The 25,285-nt window shown below is 36.0% G+C and overlaps 1 protein-coding gene across 9 annotated transcripts in view; it reads right to left on the bottom strand.

The window, feature by feature from the left end:
- SOX5 (SRY-box transcription factor 5) overlaps nucleotides 1-25,285 on the bottom strand; it is an 899,287-nt gene that overhangs the window by 244,212 nt on the left and 629,790 nt on the right. For 8 of the 9 annotated variants that reach the window (XM_031443970.2, XM_031443965.2, XM_064479110.1 and 5 more), the window contains one exon: nucleotides 22,555-22,765. In XM_031443970.2, coding sequence (XP_031299830.1) covers nucleotides 22,555-22,765 — 211 coding nt within the window. Of the gene's footprint in view, nucleotides 1-6,832; nucleotides 9,113-22,554; nucleotides 22,766-25,285 lie in introns of those variants that run through there. The other variant, XM_064479111.1, reaches the window with a different exon arrangement.

The raw sequence follows: 25,285 nt of genomic DNA on the forward strand, positions 1-25,285 counted from the left end.
GCTATGCCTGAACAGATGAATATTGACATACTAATCTCAAAATACTTCTATTTGAAGCATCTAAAGCATCGAAACCAAGTACGTAACATATAAAGAAGAAAAAAGATTAAGACAGACAGACATTCAAGTGGAAGTTCTTGTGAGAACTAAAACAATTATTGGCTAAATAATGTGAAGAAAAATATCTCAAACTATATTTCATTTTTCTCTTACATTCAGTTCTGTCTTAAAATAAAAATCACACAATTTCAGGAACTCTATTTCTAAACCGTTAAGTTGCCATTTTTTGTTTGTTTGTTTTTCTGTTTTACAGTTATTTCAAAGTTTTTGGCCTACTGGGCATACAAACAGTAATTGGTGGTCTTATTCAGCCTAATGCTAGATTCTTCAGCTTTTGTAAAATAGAGAACAATTTCTTCCCTGCTTTTTATCTCTTTACACAACTCAGAGACTCAAAGAAGATAATTACAAACAATGCCTGAAGAACGGTTCAGTTAATGTTAATTTATACAACAAACTAATTACTACCAAATGGTAAAAATCACATGTGGAAGTCCCTCTCTCCCACGCACATAACTAAACCAGCAGCCATCTGTCCCAGCCTGGGGAGAGCTCAGGGAGACCCAGAGAAGACAAGGAAAGGAAGGGAGCAGAAGCATCGGCTCATTCATCTACATAAAAATCACAGGATTTGATCAGCACGTTCCTAAACAGTAAATGTTTCCAGGAAGCCAAAAAGTGAATATGCAGAAAGGTGTTTCAGATGTCTTTTTGTAAAAGCACACGTTGTTCTGTAATCACCATCCCAGGTAGAAACCTGTCTTCAGCCAAGTAAATGCTTATTTTGTTTTACACACAAATTATGTATTTTTTTTAACTGTCACTTCTCATCCATGTACCATTTGTGCTCCAGAAGAAAAAGCATGCAAATCTGACTTTTCTTAAGGAACTTATTTCGGCATTCTGGAAAGTGTATAATCTTAACAATTATTAAAATAATCTCCTTATAGTTTATGAATGTAATAAGGCATAATTGGTAAATTATTCTCACTGAAATAATTTCATACATTTAACAAATAATGCTACCAATATTTTGACATTTAGTTAGGCTATGATTATATCAAAAGCAGCAAAATAAGGGCAGTATTTTTCCTTTAAAATCACAAAGTGGATCTTGACATTAATGCAATAATGAATTTTCAGAAAAAAAATTCCAAATGGGAATGTAAGAGTGTTAAAATGCTTTTCATTTTTTAAAGTAAAAGAATATTCATTCATAGATGCGCAACAGCTATGTTTTTTGTAACATTCAGAATTCCAAATAGACAATAGGTGCTTGGCAAATACTTGTTGAGTGAAAAACAGAATAAGAAACCTGAAAGTAGTAGCAATAATACTAATTTTCCCCAACATATATTCCCTGTAGAATTAAAAGTGTTTTACACATAAAATGCTCTGATCTCACTGAAGCTGTTCCTCTTGAATTGCCCTTTACATACTTGCTAGTAGCTGACCTGATTCAATGATCGACAATAGCAAACCCTGAAGCAAGTGGATTCATAGGAAATGTATTCTCTTCCACAATGAGGGGCCCCGCACTGGAGGGCTGCAGGCTTCGGTATAAGAGCTACCTGCAGAATGCAACGGAAGGGGTGGTACAGCTCAGCAGCGGGACCTTAATGCTAGGAGACTATGCAAAATGGTCTATTTATTAAGTTATTTCTTGAAGTCATTGCATAAAAATTGACACAGAACTTCTAAAAATATTTTTTTCTGAAATTCTTCCTGGATATACATAAGTTTTTCACTTTCTTTAGCAGCTTTTAAATTACTGAAAGCATTTTTCCTACTACATCAACTTTAAGATAGAAGTCCTACATTCGGGAAAACTGGGAAAGGTGAATTTGGAGGCCATTCCTATTCTGAGCATTCCAAATAACCTGTTAGGCTTTTTAGAAAACACTGCAGGACACATTATTTTAAATTTTAATGCCATACAAAGCAAAAGGTAGAAATATATACAATTATCCATTTAAAAATATTTTTAGAATTCTCTTTCCATTTTAGTTCTTTTACACCTGTATTATTTTTACAGGTTTTGGTGACGACCAATTTTACTCAAGAATATTCTCATGGAAGTAAGAGTATTTTAAAACAAAAGTATAATTTTGTTTACTGTTTTGATTGCCTTTTAAAATAGGTTAGGAATAGGTATAAATCGCAAAAAAGGTTTTCATCCAAAGAAACTAAATTATGTTGCAATATTTTCATTCAAAGTACCTATATGACTGTCCAAGATGACAGCAGGCACCTCCATTAGAATTAAAGAAGTCACTTTAGAGATGTAAGAACTCCATAATTCTCATAATCTATAAAATAAGATATACAGGTTGGTTATCAACACTAGCCTTCATCTAGCTTGCAATATCTCTGGGGAAATCAGGTTCATATGAGAGAGAAGAGCGTGACTTAAAAAAAAAGAGAAGAAAACACAGAACAATTCTGGATTCTAGCAAAAACTAACATTAAAAGTGTCTTTCATTATTTGAACAAAATTGTCACTCAAAGCGATGTAGATAAATTATAAGCCACAAATCTTACAACAAAAGATCTTATCTTCTATTCCAACATACTAAAGTACCAGAGATTCATAGCTGAAACCCATGGCAAACTTTATTTTTATTTGGATTACTACAGAGCACCTAATTGGCACCAATGATTGAGCTGGTATATAACAGATCTGTGACAGTTCACTGTTGCGTTTTTTTTTTTGCTCATATTTCTTAATAAAGAGTTCTCCAATTGGCTGTTTTTCTCTTCTTTTGCATATTGACTTAGCAAAAACATTAACATATCTCTAGAATTTTGTGTCTAGAAAGAACTATAAAATTATTTAATTTTCAAATAAAGGAAAACAAAGCACTTGTCCAAGATTACACAGATAATGATAGAGCAAAACAAGCATGCAGGTCTTCACAATTCAGTATTTCCTTTATTAAACTTCCTTTATGACACAGAGAGCTAGAAACCCTGGGGTGGATGCCTTGGTTCAAGTCAGAGGTTGCTTATTCGACCACCTAGTTATAACTTACTGAATCAGGAGTCACTGTGCTGGGAACTCTTGATAGTGGGAGACTGGGACTCTGTCCTGACCTCTGGGACGGGCTGGCGGGCTTTGTTGTAAAGGGCCAGGTGGTGAATATTTCAGGCTTTGCATAGGCTGTACTCATCAACTCCACCATCACATCACTAAATTATATCACATGACAGGATACTACCTTGGTACGTAAATGCGTGGACATGGCACTGTTCCAACAAAATGTCATTTATAGACAAATATTTGAGTTTAATATAATACTCATGTGTAGTAAAGTATTTTTTTCTTTTGATTTTTTCCCAACAATTTAAAAATGGAAAAAAAATTCTTATTTCATAGGTCATACAAAACCAGGCAGAGCCTAGATTTGGTGTACGGGCCACAGTTGGCTGACCACTGCTTTAGGAAGTCAAAATCCAATGAAGGGAGACATGACAAAATTTCTTAAGGGAGGGAGAATGGGGGTGATTAGAATTAGCAGAGAATTTCTGGTAGAGGTGAAACAAACTCAATATTAAGAACGAATGGCCATCATCCAGGTACAAAGTAAGGTAAAAGGCATTGCAAACAGAAATCATAAGCAAAGAACAACATGGCAGCTGTGAAAAGCCACAGGCAATTCGGCCTCACTAGAACAAAAGTCATAAAGAGTGATGCAGGGAGTGGCAGGAAATAAGAAATGAGGCTGGAGAGTAAGACAGGAAGTGAGCTCACTGCAGCTGCAGGCCGACCTACCCACCCAGTTTAATAGAGGTCTCTGGGAGACCCAATAAAATATGTAGGATGGCACAAGGACCACATCAAATGCCAACTGAGGCTCTTTTTCCACTCTTGGGAAGAAATTAAGTTAAGGCTACTTTCATATCCCTGAGGCTGCTCCATCACTGTCTCTTTTCCTTGGGCAAAGAATTAAAAAAAAAAGGACTGCATTTTATTAACTGCCAGCATGACATGTAAGCCTGTCAGAAAAAAATGTTGTAATACTTTGCCCTATATGTATCTGTTATATACTTACATGCATTAGAGTTCAAAGGTTTGTTTACAATTGAGGTTATAATCACAGGGCAAACAATCTTTTAAGTTTTGGCTAAACATTTAAATTTTGATAATGGATCAGCACATGAATTAAGAGTTTACAAAGCTAAGTGTACTTTAGCTCTCGAAGATTTAGGTTGGGTACTCATTACTATTATAATATGATTTTTGACTCAACTTTCCAAACACCATCCTGCTAAAACGAGAGTTCAAAGATAAAATCTTCTACTATTTTACTGAGCAAAGGTTAAAGATGGATAAAGGAGAAATAGTACATTATCTGTTTAGCCTCATTAGCTAGAAAACCTGAGTGCAGGTAATTAGAATATTTCCTTAGGGCTGTAAATTTTTCTCAGAAGGCTGTGGATAAGCAGAAATCAGTAACCTGAAAATACCCAGAAAAGATGCGATGATGAGTGAAACTACGTTAAAAGACATTATGTCATAGAGAGATAGATTCAGTGAGTATTGTAACAGCTTTGTACATAAGCATGTAAACAGAATTGGCTAGAGTAGTCATAATAGCCATGTGCCCTCCATAGGTGGCATAAAAAATATGTCCATCAGTATGTAAATATCAATTCAGTTTAGAGGATAAATTATCACACCCACTGATTATATGTTCACTTTTTGTATAAGCCCACCTCCCCCACCACTTACAGAGCCTCCTTTATCTCATCCTTAATGGCACCCTTCACCAAGAAGTCGCATGGTTTGTTTCACCTAAAAGATCATGACCAACTTAAGGACAGGAACTATATCTTTGATTTCTGTTCTCATTAAGCTATAAAATAACTAGCATATAAAAGGATCTCAATAACTGTTTTTCTGTCAGAATGAGAGAATGAGTGAATAGGTGAGCGAACAAAAAACAAATGTGCTACAGAGAAAGGAGGTATTGACTCTCTCCTGGGCATCAAGAGAGACTTCACACAGGACGTTAACAGGAGTCCAAAGGTAATGAAAAACTGAAACAGACTAGAATGGGCGGTTCTGTTCTGTACTGAGAGCCTGACCTGTGTACTTTCTTGTCCAAATTTTTTCTTGGCCAAAATTTTTAGTTCATAGATTGAAGTAAGATAAATCTCCTAAAACCTAATTAGAATATATTATATTTATTTTATACATGTATGGGAATCTAATTATAATTTATTATATTTATTTTGTGTGTGTGTGTCTGTATTCATTAATTATAAGGAAATTTTGGAAATTTAACCAAGTTGGGAAGATTTTGCCCTGTGTATGTCACATCCAGAAAAACGTAGATAAAAATAACTGATACAGAGATTTATTATAAGTCTTCAAAACCAATTATTATACATTATTTCAAAAGGTTTCACGTTGCTTGGAGTTTAGATAAACCATCTCAAAAGGTAATACTATTCTATTTAATAGGATATACTTTGAAATTTGCAAATATCTTTAATTTGAATATTTTAAATTTAGAAAACAAAAGAAAAGAATACTGGAAATAAAAAATAAGGACTCTGACGTTCACTATGCTTTTTGACTTAATACTCTTTTTTAATCCCTAATTACAATGTTCTTTAAGTGAAAAAGATGTCCTAAAAACATACACAACTTCAATTCATCTTCAGCTCTGATGGTTCCTTCTCAATGATCCTCATGAACTGAAAGGAGAAAAGACGAAGTAAAACAGCAAGGTGGCTGTCCTGCCACAACGCAGAACAAGGACAGCTAAGCTGCACTGACGTAAAACACGTCTAACTCCTATCCATTTAACTTTGTTACCGGGAGTGGCTCCCCCCGGAGGTTGGAGTGCGATCCTCCATGTGAAGACGGAGGACTGACCTCTCCGATTCACATGGTACCGCTCTCAGTGGTGCAACATCCCTGTTTATGTGCTTTTGTTTCCTTACAGGTGGTATCTCGACACAGATGAAAAATAGTAAGAGCGCCAGAGCGAGGACTGAAGCAGAAAACACCAGGGTTAAAAAAGAGAGAGAGAGAGAAAGAAAACAAAACTCCAAAGGGAGAAGGGTGCGTTTTGTTCATTTCTACAGCTTTCTGCTCCTAAGTCTTCCACATGACTAACATCACACGATGATGCATGAACCTTTCACACAAATTTCTACAAAGCGTAACTTCTCAGAAAAGAAAGGCCTAATGAAACAGAGATCTAATTCATCTCAAAACAGCAAATCAATTCTTACCTATTAACACACGACATACCAGCGCAGAAGCGCACTGTCCTGTATAACAAACAGATACGCTCAGTTACGATGTGCTCTCCCAGCCACCACCTCTCCAGCAATTCTGTCATACACTAAGGGCTGCACTCGTATTGCGTTAACATGCAGGGAGGATAGAACTTAAATGCAAATTAAATCAAGGCTCAGTATTTCAGTGACGCTTATGTAAGGCCTGAGAACAATGGTTTGTTTCTTAGAAAAAGGTAAAAAAGGTGATTTGTATAATACCTTATTTCTTAACTTCTCGTTAAAAATTTAGAAATGAAATCAATCTAAGAATTCTAGTCTCTTAACTGTCCATTTCAAACAAAGTAGATAAAACTGTCTATCATGTTTCATAATCACCTGTACTTGTCATATTAAAAGCAATAACAATCTTCAAGAAAAACATTCTACGTAGACAGGTTGGAAATAAAAGAGAATGGCAAATAGAAAACTCTTCCTACAGACAAAACAAAAGGATAAAGTTCAAGAAAAATTTCCTCACCCTTTTGCAGAACTGTCAAACAACTTCTATCGACCAAGAATAGCACACAGTAAACACACCAAACAAAAGAAATGATGAAAGATGTATTTACTTGTTCAGGGCCTTTATTTTCCTTTCTGTTTCATATACACCCACACTGAACAGTCTGCATTGTTAATAAATAACCAGCAGCAACCTGAGTGAACAGAGGAGGGGTTTCTATGATGCTGTCAGGTACCAGACAGTTGCTTGGCACTGCTGATATAGTGCTCGACGTGGAAGTTACACGCCCACAGAGAGAAGGGAGCTTATAGGTTAATGGATTTTTCACCTCTTAGATACAATGGAAGGAAAGGAAGGAAGGCTGGAATGCAATGGTTAGTTTTTTTGGAATTGTCCAACCCTTTCTATTTGGGAAGGAACAAATCAATTTTATGGACCATGTCCTGCCAGAGTAATCTTTTACCAGATAACTTGCTGTGGTTATTTGGAAATCTGCTAATCTGTAACTCCAAACTCTTTAACATTTAAGAGATTTTCATTATTTTTCCAATTGCTATCCAAATGTTGGCTCCATGCTTTATTCCAAATATATAAATTCAGATCAAATTTGAAGTATTCTGAATAAAACTTTCTGTTTCTGTCTTCTGAAATATGAAAAAATAAAAGGCCAAATAGTACACATGAACTGGAACTAAAATCCATCGGCTCAGTGATCAGGGTGTTAAAAGTTTACCTCATTTATGACATCAAATACTCTAACAAGAAATCTACTATGTTTTGTCAGCCTGAGACATTTTCAGTGTTTTGAGCTTACTCTTTATTAAAGCTTGTCTCCAAATGTCCCGTGACAGTCTTCCCTAAAGCGATGAGAAAAGTCTCACTGAAATGAAATGAAAAATGAAAAACAGGCTAAGGCCCAAAAGCTATCAGGGCAGAAGTGGACACACACACTATATATATATATTTTTTTCACCTATTGCCTCATAAATGGTTTCTATATGATATGCAGATGACCTAAGAAGTATTGATTGAAAAGATATATGAATAAAAGTTGGCTTTCAAATTCAGGACATATAAGAAAGATCGTTTGTTCTGAATTTCACACAAGATCTTCTCCTCAGTGTCAAAGTTCATCTTTCAAAAATGGGAGCACAGAGCACAATCTGGAATCAACATATAAGAGGGACGATCTTAATCAACCCAGATGTCCAGGTCATATGCTCATCCTGTTCTGCCCTAGCCTCCCTGCTCCCTCACGATCCTGGCCATATTTCTTCTCCACGTGAAGGGTAGTTGAGGAGGGCACACTGGGAGTCCTTGAGGTCTCAGGACTCTGGGAGCAGGTGGCAAAGGAAACTCTGAGTGAGCTCTCCACCAACGCTAGCGCTGTCCGTGCCTTCCCCGTAAGCAACTCTTATTAAAAAAAAAGACCAAGCATCCACTAGAACAAAACCAAGCAGCCTATTTAATGAGGGCATTTGCTTGATATCCACTTCTTCATGTTAAACACACAGCCACACAGGCCTAGGAGGTCTGATTAATTTTAATATGCACGGTCGTGACAAGTGCCCCCAGGGTAACTGAGTGCAAAACACAAGCGTGCGCAAACCCACAAAACCCTCCGGTTAGTCCGGTCTGACACACCAGGCTCAGCAAACGCTGTGTGTTCCCCAGACGAGACTGTTACTATTCAGCAAGGGCCTGGACCTCTCTGAAACAGGTGGCTGGCTTTGCACTCTTGAATAAGTCATGTCTCCAGAAGCCGTGGGCCACGAGCAGCAAGGAGGCTGGCACACTCCCCTCATGTCAGGCTGTGGCCTGGGTCGGCGGGTCACTTTCAAGTGCTCCATGCATCATAACTCAAAGTCTGGAGCTGACGGTTTTAGTTATGGACCAGGAAAACAGGGGTACCTTACTTATCTGAGCGGTTTAGGAAATATTAGAAACATCTGGGTCAAGAGATGTTTGGATTGATTTATACAGTCCTGTCGGTAGACAAACTCACGGAGGAGCTGGAACCAAACTGAACTCCCCGTAACAGACAAACAGCCACCGGAAAAAAGAATGCTGGCCTGATTGTTCACAGGAGGATGAACACTAAGGACAGTCTTAAATACTATTACATTTTATTAACAAAAGTACAAGTTCTGATTAACAAGAAAATAGAAGCTTTCTTGGCCAAATGGGCTTCTTGTACAAACAACCCTGCACCTCAGCTCAGGGACCTGCCACTCTAAGGAAGATCCTGAAAGCAAACCCTGAGCCTTCACAATCCAAGGCAGAAGGTCTTTCAAGGAAATATAAACTAATTTTCTATAACACTTAATGGAATCAACAGTATCAAGATAAACCGCTATGACGGACGCCACTTGAAAAGGAGATGACTGTGAGTAAGTTTCACTTCAGGGTTGAAAAATTACAAGGCGTCAAACTCAGCGTATTCGGTGCTGAAGTTAAAACACTTATCCCTGAAGAAATAGGCTCTACAGCATTTGAGGGTGTCTTCTTGTCCTGACCTTTAAAAAGTAAACTCTTTTCTTTATCATCCTTTTATGAGTGTCGATTTCCATACAGTGGTGCCTTTGAAAAGGGTGCCTGCAGGTTAGACTCCAGCACGCTCAACAAGAAGAGAGACGGTTTCCAGTGACAGACGGCACAGACGAGCACGGAGCCACAATGCATTAGGAGCAGCCTCCAACAGCAGCGGAGTGTGAGGAACACAACTTAAAAGGGCTCAATTGAAAAGTACCCTTGTTTGTCCTTCAGTGGAACAGCACTTACAAAGCCTCTTCAACATGTACTTTGTCAAAAGGACAGTGAGTAACTAAACAAAAGCAACTCAAACCTCTGCCAATTAAAGTATCTTTTTAAAAAAGTATCTTTAGGCTCTCCCCAGATCCGTTCACTTTTTATTTTTCCCACCTCATCAGATGTGGTTTTAAAACAAGAGTGAATTTCAAAGTGAATTTCAGTATTCTTAATTTAATGGAAGAAGGCTTTGGGATTCTGAATTTAGGAAAGCCAATATCTATGTAACTTCCCTATAAAATAATAATTAAAACGTTGGTAAAATTAGGCGATAATTTTGAATTTCTATTTCAACCTGTCTGTTAATGTAATACGGTTCAATTTAAATTCTGAAGGGCTGCTCAACAACAGACATTTAAAGTGTAAGAGCAGCCATTGTGATTTATAATGTAAACTCGCACATCAAACACTCAGTGCCTGTAGGGATGTTCACAGGGCCAAATATCACGCACTAGGGGCCTGTCCTCTCCGCAGAGTAATTACATATAACGGGGCAGCACAGCCCAGACGAAAATGTGCTGCTGCTAACATCTTCTTCAGGGCCTCTGGAAGAAGTCTTAAAACAAGGGGAAGGATTTATATGAATTTAGAGAATCAACCAGTTCTATATGTCAACATATTTGCAATAAAAATTAAAAGGCCATTAACACATAATTATTTTGGGAAAAAAGGCACAAGTAAAATATAGAAGGTACAAGAAACTAAACTGCATTATTTTCAATAGGTGTGACAGAAGCAAACATCGAAAAGATACATTATGCAATAATATCCATACGTATTTTTAAGTTTTAAGAGAGTATAATTCATGACCAACAAATCTCACTTTTTTGTTTGGTTATAAACTACAAAATGTCCAATCCAATCCTAGAAATGGCGCAAACAAAGTTAAGTGGAAATTTCTGACATTTGCCTCTGAGAATTGGTAGTACACTGCCTGGGTGGTGTCAGAGTCATATCCATGGAAATTTTTCTACCTAAGAGAACAATATTTCCCATTGTATTTGCTAGAGAGAGAGAGACAGACAGGGAAAGAGAATGAGTGAGAATCAAATTTGCGGTATTTCCCTCTCCCAATGATGGTCTACGGTTTGTAGATGACTCTGAGGGTGAAGACTTGTTATCTATCACAATATATACTTTTCCAAAATCATTCCATTATTTTATTAATTCTTACAAAAAGAGAACTAACTTTTTTGTGAGGTCTATACTGAAAGCAATGAACTGTTTCATGTAACACTGGGTGACTGTGGTAAGGTAATAGGTTGTGCCTTTAGGGTCTTGTGATACAAAACTGTGAGCAAAGATTTTCTGAAAAAGCTCAGAAAAAAAGTCCCAGTTGTGTACATAATGATAAAGTCTAGTTTGAGAAGAAACAAAATTTCACAAATAACTGCAGTACCTCACACACAAGGAAGACACTCATCATGGAGCAGCAACTCTGGAGGTGTGGGCGTCACACTGAGAAGGAAGAACACTGTCAGATACAGATGCTAAATAAACCCAAGCATATGTGGGATCTGAAAGGAGGATGACACACATACTCACGTGTATGTACAAAAGCAATGAAAAGAAAAAAAATCAAAATAGGGGAGGAAAGAAAGAACAAACAGACCAAACAAGAGAAGGCTAAAATCTTAGAAAATTAAGAAACTCTTGTCCAAGGGAGCCCTCAATTATATTTGTCTTCAGGACAAAGTCACACTTATCATAAAAATACGAATACAAGAGATCCACAAATCCAATATTAAAGTGCTTCTCCCAGTTTCGTGGTAATCGTATTTTGCAACTTTATCTTTGTCAGTTTAGCAAAATCTTTCTTTCTGAAAGGTAATTCTTCAGGTAGAAACTTGCCTAACCACATTTTATTCAGGGAAATTTATATAAATAAACTTCAGAGCAACTACCTATCCCAGGATTTTCATGAATGTTGGGTTTGTGGATAACACACCCTAAATTTCCAGAATCCTGCAGGTCTGAATCAGAGCTGCCAGTACCCGGAAGCATCCTTAGAAAGCAGCACCGCAGGCTGTGTAACGTTTCCGGTGTGCCTACACGACGCTGCTAACCAGTCAGCATGTGATAATGACAATAACGTACAATTTCAAGTTGGTGGTAATTTATAAAGTACTTTCATGTGTATCACCTCATTTGTTTCCTTCAACAACCCTCTGATGAAAGTAGGGCAGTCAGCATAGCCAATCGAGGGCAGATATGCATTATATTAACACGGTTATTAAAGCAACTTAAAGGCAAGTAAATATCATGTTTTTACAATGCAAATTATAAGGCAGGTACTTTACTCAGAGAAAGCCTTGTTTAAAATTAAAAGCTGCATTTCCCCAAAATGGGGCAAGATGATAAAATGACATTCCCAAATATTGTTAAATACATATAAGTTATTGTCTCAAAATTGATCAGAGACTAAACTATATGGATAAATATCTTATACCACAATCACACAGTAATCAATGGCAGAATCAGGACTAAAACTCAAATGCTGACTCACAGTGTAGTTACTCTTTTTCATTATGAATTGATTTGAAAGTCAGATAAGAATTATGAAGTAGGTCCCCTCAAAAGCACAAATACACATATTTTTTCACCATTTTGCTTTCTGCATAAAATTTCCAGAATTTATAAGTCCTCTGAAGGAATTCATGAATCCTGAGTTTGGAAACTCTACCCTTGAGGGAATACGTGAGAGTCCTTGAAAGACCGGAGGGAACAAGAAAGATGCAGAAAGGAAATCAGTTATTTTTCTCTGACCACAGGCCTTCTGAGATGAACTGTGTGTGCGGCAGGGTGGGGAATGTGGGACGACAGATCCAGCTCTACGCTGCCCCCATCCTGAACCCAGCATTAGAAATAGTAACTCTTTCTGCCATGTCCAGCTCTTTCCTAGAAAAGGGTGGTGGTCTCCATCATGTTGAAACACTACTAAAGAAACAAGTACAGTTTTGTATTCCGGAAAATTATTCATATATCAATCCAATTCACTTTTCACTTTGCCTATAGTAGTGGGAAAAAATTATAATAACCTATGGCTACAAATTCATAGATAATGCCAATATATTAGCAATACTGGAGTTATTTAAAAAGATTAATGTGAAGACAAAGCATATAAAGTTTTGTTATGCATGTATTTTAGTTTTCTATGCTGGATCCAATATCTAGTTTTGTGACCTGGGACAATACTTTAACCTCTAAATCACAGAAAGAATTGAAAGTAATGATCTCAAAGATTCAATAATGATGAGAAGGATGGAGAAGACTGGATGAATGAGATAAACAGTAAGGAGATTAACTGAATCAGAAATGAAAAAAAGAGGTTGGTAAAAACAAGAAAACCAATGAAATCTATTCAAGTTTTAGGGAATGGTTAGCAAAGGCTATAGCATGTCAATTAGTGGGCTGACTGTCATCCATGGCTAACACAAACAATTACCTACTATGTGCCAAGTTAATTATCAGGAAGCAGAGAGGCACAGATAATTGAATCAAGAACTTTTCATTTCAACATTCGCACACTTAAAACCGTGGAAGATGGAGGGAAAATAAACAATGATGGTAATGTAGTCAGACTAATAGAGATGAGTTAGTGTTAGCAGTGCAGATGGAGCCAAATTCTCACAAAAGTGTTCAGAGAAGGTGGTGACTCTTAAAACGTGAATATAAATTCATTAGGTCAATATGACGAGGAATGGTATTTAAGGCAGAGGAAGGAGCGTATGAAAAGGCAGAGCAGTATTAAAAATACAGTGCTAAGAGCACTGCAAGCAGTTTATTTAATGAGACAGCATGAGAGCATGCACCTTAGAGAGTGGTGGAAAGTAAGGTGAAGGGGAAAAAAGGGTCGGGTCAGTTTATATATGGTCTTGTGTTCAATGCCAAGTAGTTTTGCAGAGGATAATAAATTTGTTCTAATTCTAGTTCGTCCATATAACAGGAACACGAACAAGTTACTAAGCCTCCATTTTTCATTTTTAAGATAAGAAATAATACTAACTTCAGAGTCTGAGGATTAAACGAGGTAGCTCACGTAACATTTGGCAGAAGAGTCATATATTTATTAAGGTCTTTCTTCTCATTTTCCCAAGACAGCAGTTGGGCAGCACTGAAGCTGTATAAATGTCCTCTCAACAAATATTTCAAATATTTAGTATGTGTACTATCCTCACCCTTAAGGAGCTTAACACAGAGAAAGAAACTGAAAAATAAATGGACAATCATAATACAATGGAGTCACTGGAACAATGAGGGGAGGCAAGTAACAGGTCTTAAAAAGATGAAAAAACTAATGCAGAGAATGCAGTAAATAACTCCTCCTAGCAACTTGGAGGAGCAGGATAACAGATAGAGGAGATGGGAATCAAGAAAAAGTGAGTGTTTCTAGGAGGAAGAGATGTAAATAAGCTGAAATGGCCATTCCAAAGAGCCATAGGAGGTAACACAGACATTAATATAAGAAAGTTAAAACATGAAGCTTGTTATAAACTTCTATCTAAAAGGACTCTATTTTAAATGATATATAAAGTTCTCATCAAGGGAAAAATTACGTTCACCTGCACTGTTAATAAGCCGAAGATTTCAATGAAAATCAAGTTAAAATCTGGATCCGATCCCTAAATTTAATGCTGATTTATATTTATAGACCATCCCTAGCTACCTGGAACTTCAGAACAAAAGACATTTCAGATACCCATCTATCTTGACTTTGTCAGCCAAGTTGAGACAACTGGTTACCTTAGTTTGTTCAAATTTAGTGAACAGTGATATACTCTTTCAAACTAAGATGAGGTGATGACCTTACTTGCAAAAAAAACCAAAACAAAGACAGTAAAGAATACCAGAATGTATGATGTAAACTGAACAGGAAAAAAGGTGGGGGGGTGTGCCTGGTCCTGTAGGGTGTGAACTGGATTTCTGCTCCGGCTTTAACACTAACTTGCTGGGTGATTTCAAGTACATCTCTGCCTCAGTTGTCTCTCTCAAAATGACGACAGAGGGCTGAAATGTGTCTACATTTCATTCCAATTCTGAATTTCTATTATTCCAACTAATTTTCTCCCAGACATTTTTCTAAAACAATTTTTTTCTTTAGATGTCTTTCAAGGCATTTTTGTTGGGGGGAGCAGGGAGCACTTTAAACTCAAACAGTTTAAACTGAGCTGATTTTCCATTAAAAACTCTGGAAATTTGATCATCATTTGAGGAATCAGAAATTTACTTTAGTAGAAAATTACTGAATACTGTTTTATTAATCAATATTTCAAAGGGACTTAGGGACACATGTGCTAATGTGTAACATTAAATTATTACTGCAAAATTCCTAATTAGGAGGAACAGTACAGCTAGTGATTAAGGGCATGAATTCTAGTTTTAGGTTGACTTCAGTTTGAATAATGATCCTGACAGTTACTCTGTGACATATTTAATCATCAGTTTCCTCATCCAAAAATGGAGATCATAAGAATCAGAATATTTAGTTCACGTGTATGGCATTTCCTGAACTTGGAATAGCCCTGGTTATTAGGTTTATGTAAGGATTAAATGAAGAGTTTTATATGAATTACTTAGCACTATTGTTAACATGATATGCACTTAATACGTGCTACCTTTTCTTCCCCAAATACATATTTTTATTCAATGCCCTGTTATAGGAACTATGTATCACACATTACTATGTTAAACCTCATTGCCATTCTTTTTTTTTTTCTCATTGCCATTCTTAACTTCTAAGTCTAAGAGTTAAAAACCAACAGATAGAGCAGAGTTACTACCAAATATAAAATATCTATATATTACATAGGCCAGACATTTTGAGCTGAGAATTTACTATGAACTTTGGTAAGCTGCACATCAGTTAAAGTGTCACTGGACAAATGAGAATCTTTAGCACCAGAACTTTCTGAGTAATGACCGGCAAAAATTCTGATGGAGGAAAAGGATACAAACAAAAATACATCAATATATTTTCTCCTATTATAACTTTTAAAATATTTTAATTAATTATTTGAAAAGATAAGCTAACTGGAATAAAAAAGCCTTTTTTTTTCTTCAACCCATATGCAAATCTAACTTCCTTTCTAATCACTTCATCTCGGCGGCCTCCTTTTGTACGACATGTCATTCTCTTCTAACTTCTGAATTTCTGTTAGTCTGCTGTGGGCACGGATAAGGGTGGAATAAAACGGACTTTCTACTGAAATCTGCATCCCCCCGCTCAATGAGAGGAAGCAAAGGCATGAATATGGCCCCCTCATAATGATGTAGCTTGGGCTTAATGAAATTTTCATCACAACCTGCTGTACATTTTAATGGCCTTTGAAAAACAATGGAAAAAACCGCTTGAGGGAAGAAAAGATTTTTCTGTGGCAGAGACCTGTGAGCTTCACAGTTAGTTCCCTTCACCTGATCTCCTCTCTTCTCATCCCGTATTGCTGCACTCACCACAGAGCTGTAACGAGGTTTTGCAGTTCTTTCATTAAATTTGTTCCAAGGTATTTCAGTCTTTTGATGCTATCATACATTACAGAACCACAGATCACTGTACTGCACAGTGTCACTTGCCCTGATGCTTGGATGATGTCAGGTGTTGGTGTCCATTCTCATGTCCAACCATACCTCTGACTAGTGGCATTTTTAACCAGTTTGAATACTGACCCTGACAGTCATTCTGTGACATACTTAACCATCAGTTTCCTAATCTGAAAATAGCAATCATCAGAATCAGAATATTTAGGAAGTCACTTTCCACTTGCTGTTGAGCCTTTCACACATCTCCCTAGATAAATTTCTCCACTTTTCTCTCTCTGCAGTTAAAAAGATAGACAGAAATTTCCTTCAACATTCTATTCTTTTTCTATGTTACAATTTTATGCCTTCCTGTTATTTTTTTTTCTTGGTGATTAAGATCATCACTTTATTCAAATACATAAGTTGCTCCTTGATAAATCTCCCAACAACTGCAGTTATTAAACGTTCCTGCCTTGGCAAATTTCTTTACTGATAACAGTGATTCTATTTACATTCCGGTGTACTCAAAGCATGTCTAAGAATCTTGTGTACATAAACATAAATCCCTCTTGGTGGTCAGGTATTCATACAGAAATTATCTTTCTGGAACTGAGAATGCTTTAGATGTTTGCCATGTTCAATCCATATCTCATTATTCTACAAAGACTATCTCTGTATTTTCTCAATGTCTTTATATTATTCAATAACATGTCACTTGAGCTGAGCTTTTAATATATTTATAGGGAGAAAAGTATTTTTAAAAAAGCTGTGGGCAATACAATAATGAACACAGTCTAAGATCCACATGCAAGAGTGATGGTTCTTCCTGTCAGCACTTCCTGCCATGGAAGTTCTACCTCTGCTCTTTTGCCTATGTAGTTGTTACCAGATATTATAATTTTATCCTAATTCTCAATATCTCTGAATGTTTCCTGCTAAGCAAATTGGAGGGCACTGTCTCATGGCCTCTTTCTGTTGGGAATTATTTACTTCGGTCCATCATACACTTCCAAATAAAAGGTCTGTGCACCCCCTTGGAAGGAACTCAACATGATACACTGAGGGACTAGCAAGGTCTTATGTACCTAACAGATTTCCATAGAAGATATTATCTAAAGATAAATCCACCAAAACTACTTTGCAGAACAGTACATACCACAGTAATGCTGACTCCTAGACCTTACCCCTAGACCATGAACACACCTCAAATAAAAGTTAAACATTAACATGAGAGAAATACTATCTAACTCATGTTATGAAGCCAGCATTATCTATGAAATCAGATAAATACATTCCATGGAAAAAAAACTATAGAGCATTATCTCTCAGTAACATAGATGCAAAATCCTCAGTGAAATATTACTAAATTCAATTCTAACAGTATATAAAAAGAATTATAACACACAACCAAGTAGGATTTATTCCAAGTATGCAAGACTTGTTCTGTATTTGAAAATCAAACCACATTACCAGGCTAAAGGAGAAAAATCATACATGATATCAATTGATGCAGAAAAAAATTTGACAAATTCTAACAATCATTCATGATCAAAATTTTCATCAAACTTGCAATAGAGGGAACTTTCTCAACTTGATAAAGAACATCTATAAAAATCTACAGGTAGAATCGTACTTAATGGTAAGAAGTAGATGCTTTCCCTTTATAATCAATAACAAGACAAGGATGTCTCCTCTTACCAACTTATTCAACACTGTACTGGAAGTCAGCTAATGCAGTAAGACGAGACAGGGAAACCAAAGGTAGACAGTTTGGGAAGGCAGAAATAAAACTGTCTTCATTTGCAGATGACATGATTATCTACATAGAAAATATTAAAGAACTGACAAAAACTCCTGGAGCTAATACAAATATAGCAAAGTCACAGGAACAGGTTAATATACCAAAGTCACCTGCTTTTCTGTATACCAGCAATGAACAATAGGAATCTGAAATTAAAAAACACAATGTAATTTATATTAACTCTCTAAAAAGATAAAATATTGGATATAAATGTAATAAAATCAATTAATATTCAGAATCAATATGCAGAGAATCTATAAAACTTGAGATAAATCAAAGATCTTAATAAATGGAAAGCTTGTATTCATGGATAGGAAGACTACTGCTAAAATGTCAGTTCTTTCCGATTTGATCTACAGATTCAATGCAATCTCAATCAGAATCCCAGCAAGCTATCTTATAGATATCAAAAGACTGGTTCTAGATTTTACAAAGAAAGGCAAAAGACACAGGATAACCAACACAATACTGAAGAAAGGGAAAAAGCTGGAGGACTGCACTACTCAGCATCAAGACTAACTATCAAGTTACAGTGATCAAGACAGCAACATACTGGCACAAGAATAGGCAACTGATCAATGAGCAAAATACAAAGGGTAGAAACAGACCCACAGAGGTATAATCAACTAATCTTTGGTGAAGGAACAAAGGCAAGTCAATGGAGAAAGAAGAGTCTTTTCAACAAATGGTGCTGGAAAAAATGGACACATACATGCAAAAAATGAACTAGATTCAGAACCTATACTTTTTACAAAAATTAACTCAAAACAGATGATTGAACTAAACTCCAAAATTCAAAATTACAAAGGCTTCTAAAAGATAACAAAAGAGAAAATCTAAATGATGTTGGCTTAGGCCATGTGTGTTTAGATACAGCATCAGAAGTGTGACCCATACCAAAAAAATGGACAAACTGGATTTCATGAAAATTAAAAACTTTAGTTCCTCAAAGACAATGTTAAGAGAATGCAAAGAAAAGCCACAGCCTGAGAGAAAATAGCTGCAAAACACATCGCTGATAAAGGATTTATGTCTAAAATATACAAAGAATTCCTAAAATTCAAAAAAAAAAAAAAACCCTCAGTAACTGGGCAAAAGATCTAAACAGACCAAGAGATGACATATAAGATGATAAACATCACTTATCAACAGAGAGTTACAACTTAAAACAAGGAGATACCGCTACAAACCAGTTTGAATAGATAAAGTTTAGAAAGACTGACAATATCAAATGCTGGTGAGGATGTGGAGTAACAGAAACATATTCGTTTCTGGTGGGAATATAAAATCTTACAGACATTTTGGAAGACAGTTTGGCAGTTACTTACAAGGCTAAGCATAATCTTACCATACATTTTAGCAATCACATTCCTAGGTATTTATCCAACTGAGTTAAAAATGTATGTGCATACAAAAATCTGCAAAAAATATTTATAGAAGCTTTATACATAATAATAGAAAACTAAAAAACAACTAAGATGTTCTTTGATAGGTGAATGGACAAACAAATGTGATCCATTTATACAATAACAGTATTATTTTGCACCAAACAGAAATGAGCTATCAAGGCAAGAACAGACTAGAAAAGATGAAAATATAGAGACTGCAGAAAAATCAGTGATTGCCTAGGATTGCAGAGAAGGTGGGAGAGATGAACAGGTGAAACACAGGGGATTTTTATGGTGATGAAGCTATTCCGGATGATACTACAATGCTGGATAAGTGACAATATGTACTTATCAAAACACAAAGGAATGTACAGCACAAAGATTAAAACAATGCAAGCAAATAAAACAAATTAGGAATTTGAGACACACCAGGAAAAAATAAGAAAAATGTAATTGTTTACAAATGCATGGAACAACCTCGCTGACTGGGATGGGGAAAAAGTAAGTTATCTAAGTTACCTTTGGAAATGAATGGAATCTAAAATTAAAGGCAAAATGAACTGCACAAAAGTACTGTATTCCACTGGTAAAGATGTTTTCCATGGTGGTACCAGCTAATAATTCTGATACTGCTGTACATGTATACTGGAACTTGATGGTAAGTAAATGGATGACAGATGGTAGGATCTAAATTTCTCAGTTGGTGGTGGGGAAAGGATGTACGTAACAACAAGGAATGAGGTTAGAATGATTCGTGTGGAAACGGATTAGAGTTGGAGATATTAGTAAGAACCCATGTTTACTTTAGTATAGACAGAGATAGTTAAACACAGAAATATTTTAAAATATGTAACTATACAGGTTAATACATATACATAAATTTCTTTTTTTGTCAGTTGAGAGACCCTAAAATAATGGCACCTCAGTAGCAAAGAGCACACTTCATACCCAGGTCTTGCTTTCTAACATCATTCTTCCACGGAAGGAAACAAGACTTCTTAGAGATATGGCTGATTCTAGGACTAGAAGAAGGACATATACAGGATGAATCTGCAGCATCATATAGTGCTAGAAAGTAAGTAAGTGCTCAACAGAAAAAAAAAAAACACACACACACAATCACAGTAGTATGCCAAAGTCACATAGAAGGTATTTCCAATGAACAATTTGATCAACAAAATAAATAAAGAACTGTTTTATAACTCAAAGCATAAAATAAACATCCATGAGTCATACTGACATAAATAAGTGACTGAACAAAATAAAGTAGAGAAGAGAAAAATCTCCCATGGAGAAGAATTCCAAATAAATCATGCAGACACTCCACTCTGAAGGTGGGGAGCAAGGCTCCCTACTCCTTAAATGTGGGTTGCACACAGCACCTTCCTTCAAAGAGCATGGTACAGAAAGGGAGCAGGGGGACTTACGGTGGAGAAGCCTGACAAACACTGTATCAGCCAGATGATCAAAGTCAACAGCAACATTCATAAATCACACAGAAAGTATGCACTCTTAATATGATGTGACAAAATGTACTTGGTTTCTGTGGTCCTTCTTCCAAAACCCATAATCCCAGTTTAAGAGAAAACCACTAGACAAATTCCAATAGAAGGGCATTCTACAATATACCTGAACAATATTCCTCAAATTTTCAAGGTTATCAAAAACAAGAACAGTCTGAAAAACTGTCATAGCCAAAAAGAGCCCAAGAAGACATGACAACTAAGCAGCTAAATCTAACCTGTGATTTGATGGCATCCTGGAACAGAAAAATCACACTTGGTGAAAACTAAAGAAATCTGAATAAACTATGGACTTTAGTTAATAATAATGTATCGCAACATAATAGATGCAAAATAATTTTAAAAGCAGGAAGTTACTCGTATAAAATGAACAGAGTATATAAAAACAAGGAAAAGGAACTACATCATAAAGTTAAGAGATGTTATATCAGAAAGCAAAAATTCTGGGTGATTTTACCATCTCCCTTTTAATTGTTCTGTTTTTTTTTTTTTAACAATTCTTATAGTAGGAAAACAGTTTTAATATCAGGAAAAACTGCAGCATGTTAACAAAAAAAGGTTGTCTGGGTTCTCCTCAAAACCCCATTTTTATCTCCATGCAGATTAGAGCCAAAAACTCTTTGGCTGACTAGATTATCTCTAAAATTCCTTCCAACTGTAAGATCATATGAATTACATAAATTTTAACTAAAATCCATGTCCCAGCTATGCGTCTGGTAAGGACCCAGAAATATTTAATTACCACATGACTCCCAATACTGGTTAACATACATTTTGTGCCAGATATACTCATAATTTACCAGTGTCCTAACAACAGACTAGAAATGAGCCCAACTCAGTGTAAAACAGTATAAATGCAGTATATTTTTGGTGTAAAGTGTGTCTTTTTATGTCACTGTTTTATGTTTGTTTGTTTTGTTTTAATTTTCCATCTGACTCAGAAATAGGAGGCGTGTGTGCAATGTGGCACCCACGCTTAGGATGGACAAAGGTTTAAACAGGAGTTAGCAAACCTCCGTCACATAAAGGGTGACCCAGTTACCAGAAATTATAACATCTGCGTCAACTGTTTCACTAGTTTGTTTGCTTTAAGATTAGTCCATGAGCATATCACCTGTAGGACACTATCAGTAACTACTGAAGAGATTTAGAAAATGAAATCTTAAAAGAAAGACATCCCGGAAGGTGAAAAAACCAGAACTTCAGCAGACCTAGCAGACGTTAGAGAATCACTGCTTTTCACATACACGACAGGGCTAACCCTACGAATGGTGGGCTACACAGAGAACAGACATGTCAAGGTAGCCTAAGACGCATTCATTTGTATAAAGGTTATAAAAAGTAGCAAAGCTGTAAAAATGGCCTGAAGGGGAAAACTAGAGATGCAGCAACAAGACTGCAGCTGTCTGGCCCGCAGGCGGTGACTACCCTGGACTCGGCTGCCACATTCTATTCTTGCCTCTGTAAGTTTTTACTCAACTACAACTTACTCATGCGTGAAAATTAAGACATCACAACAGAAATTAATGATTTAAAAGCCGGGGGTAGATATATTTACATGTTTCAGAAAAAAATACTATCTTCATAGTGTTAGGTTTCTATTTCCTGTATTTAACTCTGAGAAAGAGAAAACCAGAACTGGAGGTTCAAATCAAACCCCTAAAATCTATAGACAATAACTTTGTTTTCTTTTTCATTCTTTACCTTCTGGCTCATTTTTGATGAGCTCTTCCATTTTCCTCTGCTTCAAGGTGTCAACGACGTCAGCTAAGCTGCCTTTGCGCCGCTCAGGGGTTCCCAGGGCCGTGCTGGACAAGGACTCGCCACTCTGTCGCCCACCTTCTTCTGCCTTCTGAGGTGAGGTAGATGAGTTGTGTGGGGCAAATGAAGACATAACTTTATTGCCATCAACTTCCTGAAAGAGCAAGCAAAGGAAAAAAATATATATACATTTGCTTAAAATTCAGTTTTAAAAACATTTTAAATTTTTCATTTTAATCGGTTATGTGGCTTATTCAGCTGAAACATTATACAGTGAAATGGCACTCTGCAAGAGCAAAAAGAATAAAGAAATTTCAAAAAAGAATACATTAACTTTACAGGCTGGCACTAGAGTGAGACAAAGATCAATTCATAGGAGAAATAAAAATACGAAGATTCTCTCCCTTAGACGCAGTATACATGGCAATTCAGCCTTCTACCGAGCCTGTATTGATTAGATTCGTCTATTTTCCTGCGTTTGACAGTCTTAGATTTTCCTATGAACATTAAATGTAGTGGTCATCTGTAATGAACTTTCTGAAGACCTTATAATTTTTAAACAAATAACATTCCATATATTTAATTTTCTTTTTAAGCAGCTGCCTCTTCTTGCTGGTACTCCTAATTAACTCCTCTTTCAGTTCTCCACCTCCCTCTCATGCTTTTAAGAAGACATCAGTCACATAGCTTATTCTGACATCAGATAGGAATAGTGCAAATCCATTTCTGCTTATGTGGAAGATATTTCCAACCGCAACTGTTACCTGAAGCACTGCTTCTGATGATACTCTTTGCTATTTTGCACTTTAAGCCTCATTTGCCCTACAAAATAAAGTTTCTTGCAGTCTTTGCCTCTTCATAATTGTGTATGTGTATGAAACAAATTATTCTATAATTTTAAAATGTAAGCATATTTTTGGTGTTTCTTTTGTCATTATTTCCTCCACAATTTCTAGCAAAACTTTAACAATCTGTATAATGTTTGGGGTATATTTTGTATAAAAGGCACTAAATTGATTTTTTTTTTGAAATTTTCAAGAGAACGGATATTGAAATGACAAAGAAAAATTTATTTTCTAACTTAAAAGTTTTCCTTGCATAATCTCTTACTTCCATAACCCTTTACCTTTCCACAAAGTAGAGCTTTTCTTAAAAATAAATCTGTATCCTAACATCTTTGAGGAAGTTCGACTCCCCCTAGGTGTATTTCTTAATTCTACAGCATTAAAAGTTTCCATTAAAATATATTTGAGTGTGTGCATGTTTAATCTTCAGGGCAATAGCTTAGACCCATGTTTATACATCTGTCTTTCATTTAAGACATGGTAATAAGGATCTGCTGACCCCAGAAAAATGATAAATCACATTGAGTTGATATCTAATCTTTAATAAATTAATGCTAATATTTTTGACTAGCTTAAAATATATATTAAAAATACATGATAAAACTGTCATTCTCATTTTTAAAAATATATTAAAATACAGTTTTGAACACAAATATAATCATAATCTGTTCATATGATTTTTTTTGTCTGTGAAAATTAGTGAGTACCAGGACATTAGCTATGATACAGACATCAGTGTGTGGGGTGTGTCCAAGGCAATGCAGGGTAAGTAAAGGTAAAAAACATGTGCTAACAGAATCTTCAAAATTATAATTCTAAACCCAAAAATGGTTTCCATTACTTACAAGCAAAATGCCTCTGATGATTACTATGTCTTGACTGAATGTTCTAAAGACAGCACATTAATAGAAGAATCTTAGCTTATAATGTACTTGGATTTAGAAATCAATACGCGTAATGTAATAATTACAAGCCCCTGCAGGCTAAGTGAAGAGATACCTCTGTAATTATTTATTTAAAACTGACACATAAATACAAGCAAACATATAAACACAGATACACACACATAGGCACCTCTGAGAAGGGAAATGACAAATTCAATCATTAAACTAAGGAATGTTTTTATGAATGACCCATCATAAACAGTTTAATGCGCAAACTGGAATATAGCAAAACTGCTGTATTTACTTTTCACACATCTTTCTTCCCATTTATATCTAGGATCAAAAGCAGGGACACCCAGTTTTAGTTTCACTTCAAACATTTCTATTTTATACTCTATTTGTACATTATATGATGATAATAAACTTTACAAATGAGAACTTGGGAGCTGAACTTCACTTGCCATAACTGAAAATCACACATATCTTCTGGCTGCATCAATACAGAGAATGGCACCCAAATTGTACACAGTGACATCTATTAAAATATCAGACGACATTTCAAATTAAAATAAAATAAAATGACATCCCATTTTGCATGTCTCTAAACTTTCTGCCCCTTGCAAAGAGGGAGGACGTATTGTAAAGAGTTTAATATATTTCCCAAGTATATAGACTCAGTTATCACAGCAATATAAAAAAAAATTAATCAAACGTCACTGCTGTTTCATGAAGGCATATTTATCTTAATGCTATGTCACCTGTCGGATTCAGCCTCTGGCACTGTTACTCCCTGTAACAGTTTTACACAGTTACCAGAGGTTTCAGTGTGGGGCTCCACTGTTCACGCGCATGGTGTGCGGCCAGTTAAGGAGTGCCGGCACAGCCTTCAGTCACAGAAGTCCCATAGTTTTCCGTTTCTGCCCTGGGACTGCATTTACCTGAAGT

The sequence above is a fragment of the Camelus dromedarius genome, chromosome 25, assembly GCF_036321535.1.
Source record: "Camelus dromedarius isolate mCamDro1 chromosome 25, mCamDro1.pat, whole genome shotgun sequence".
Classification (NCBI taxonomy): Eukaryota; Metazoa; Chordata; class Mammalia; order Artiodactyla; family Camelidae; genus Camelus; species Camelus dromedarius.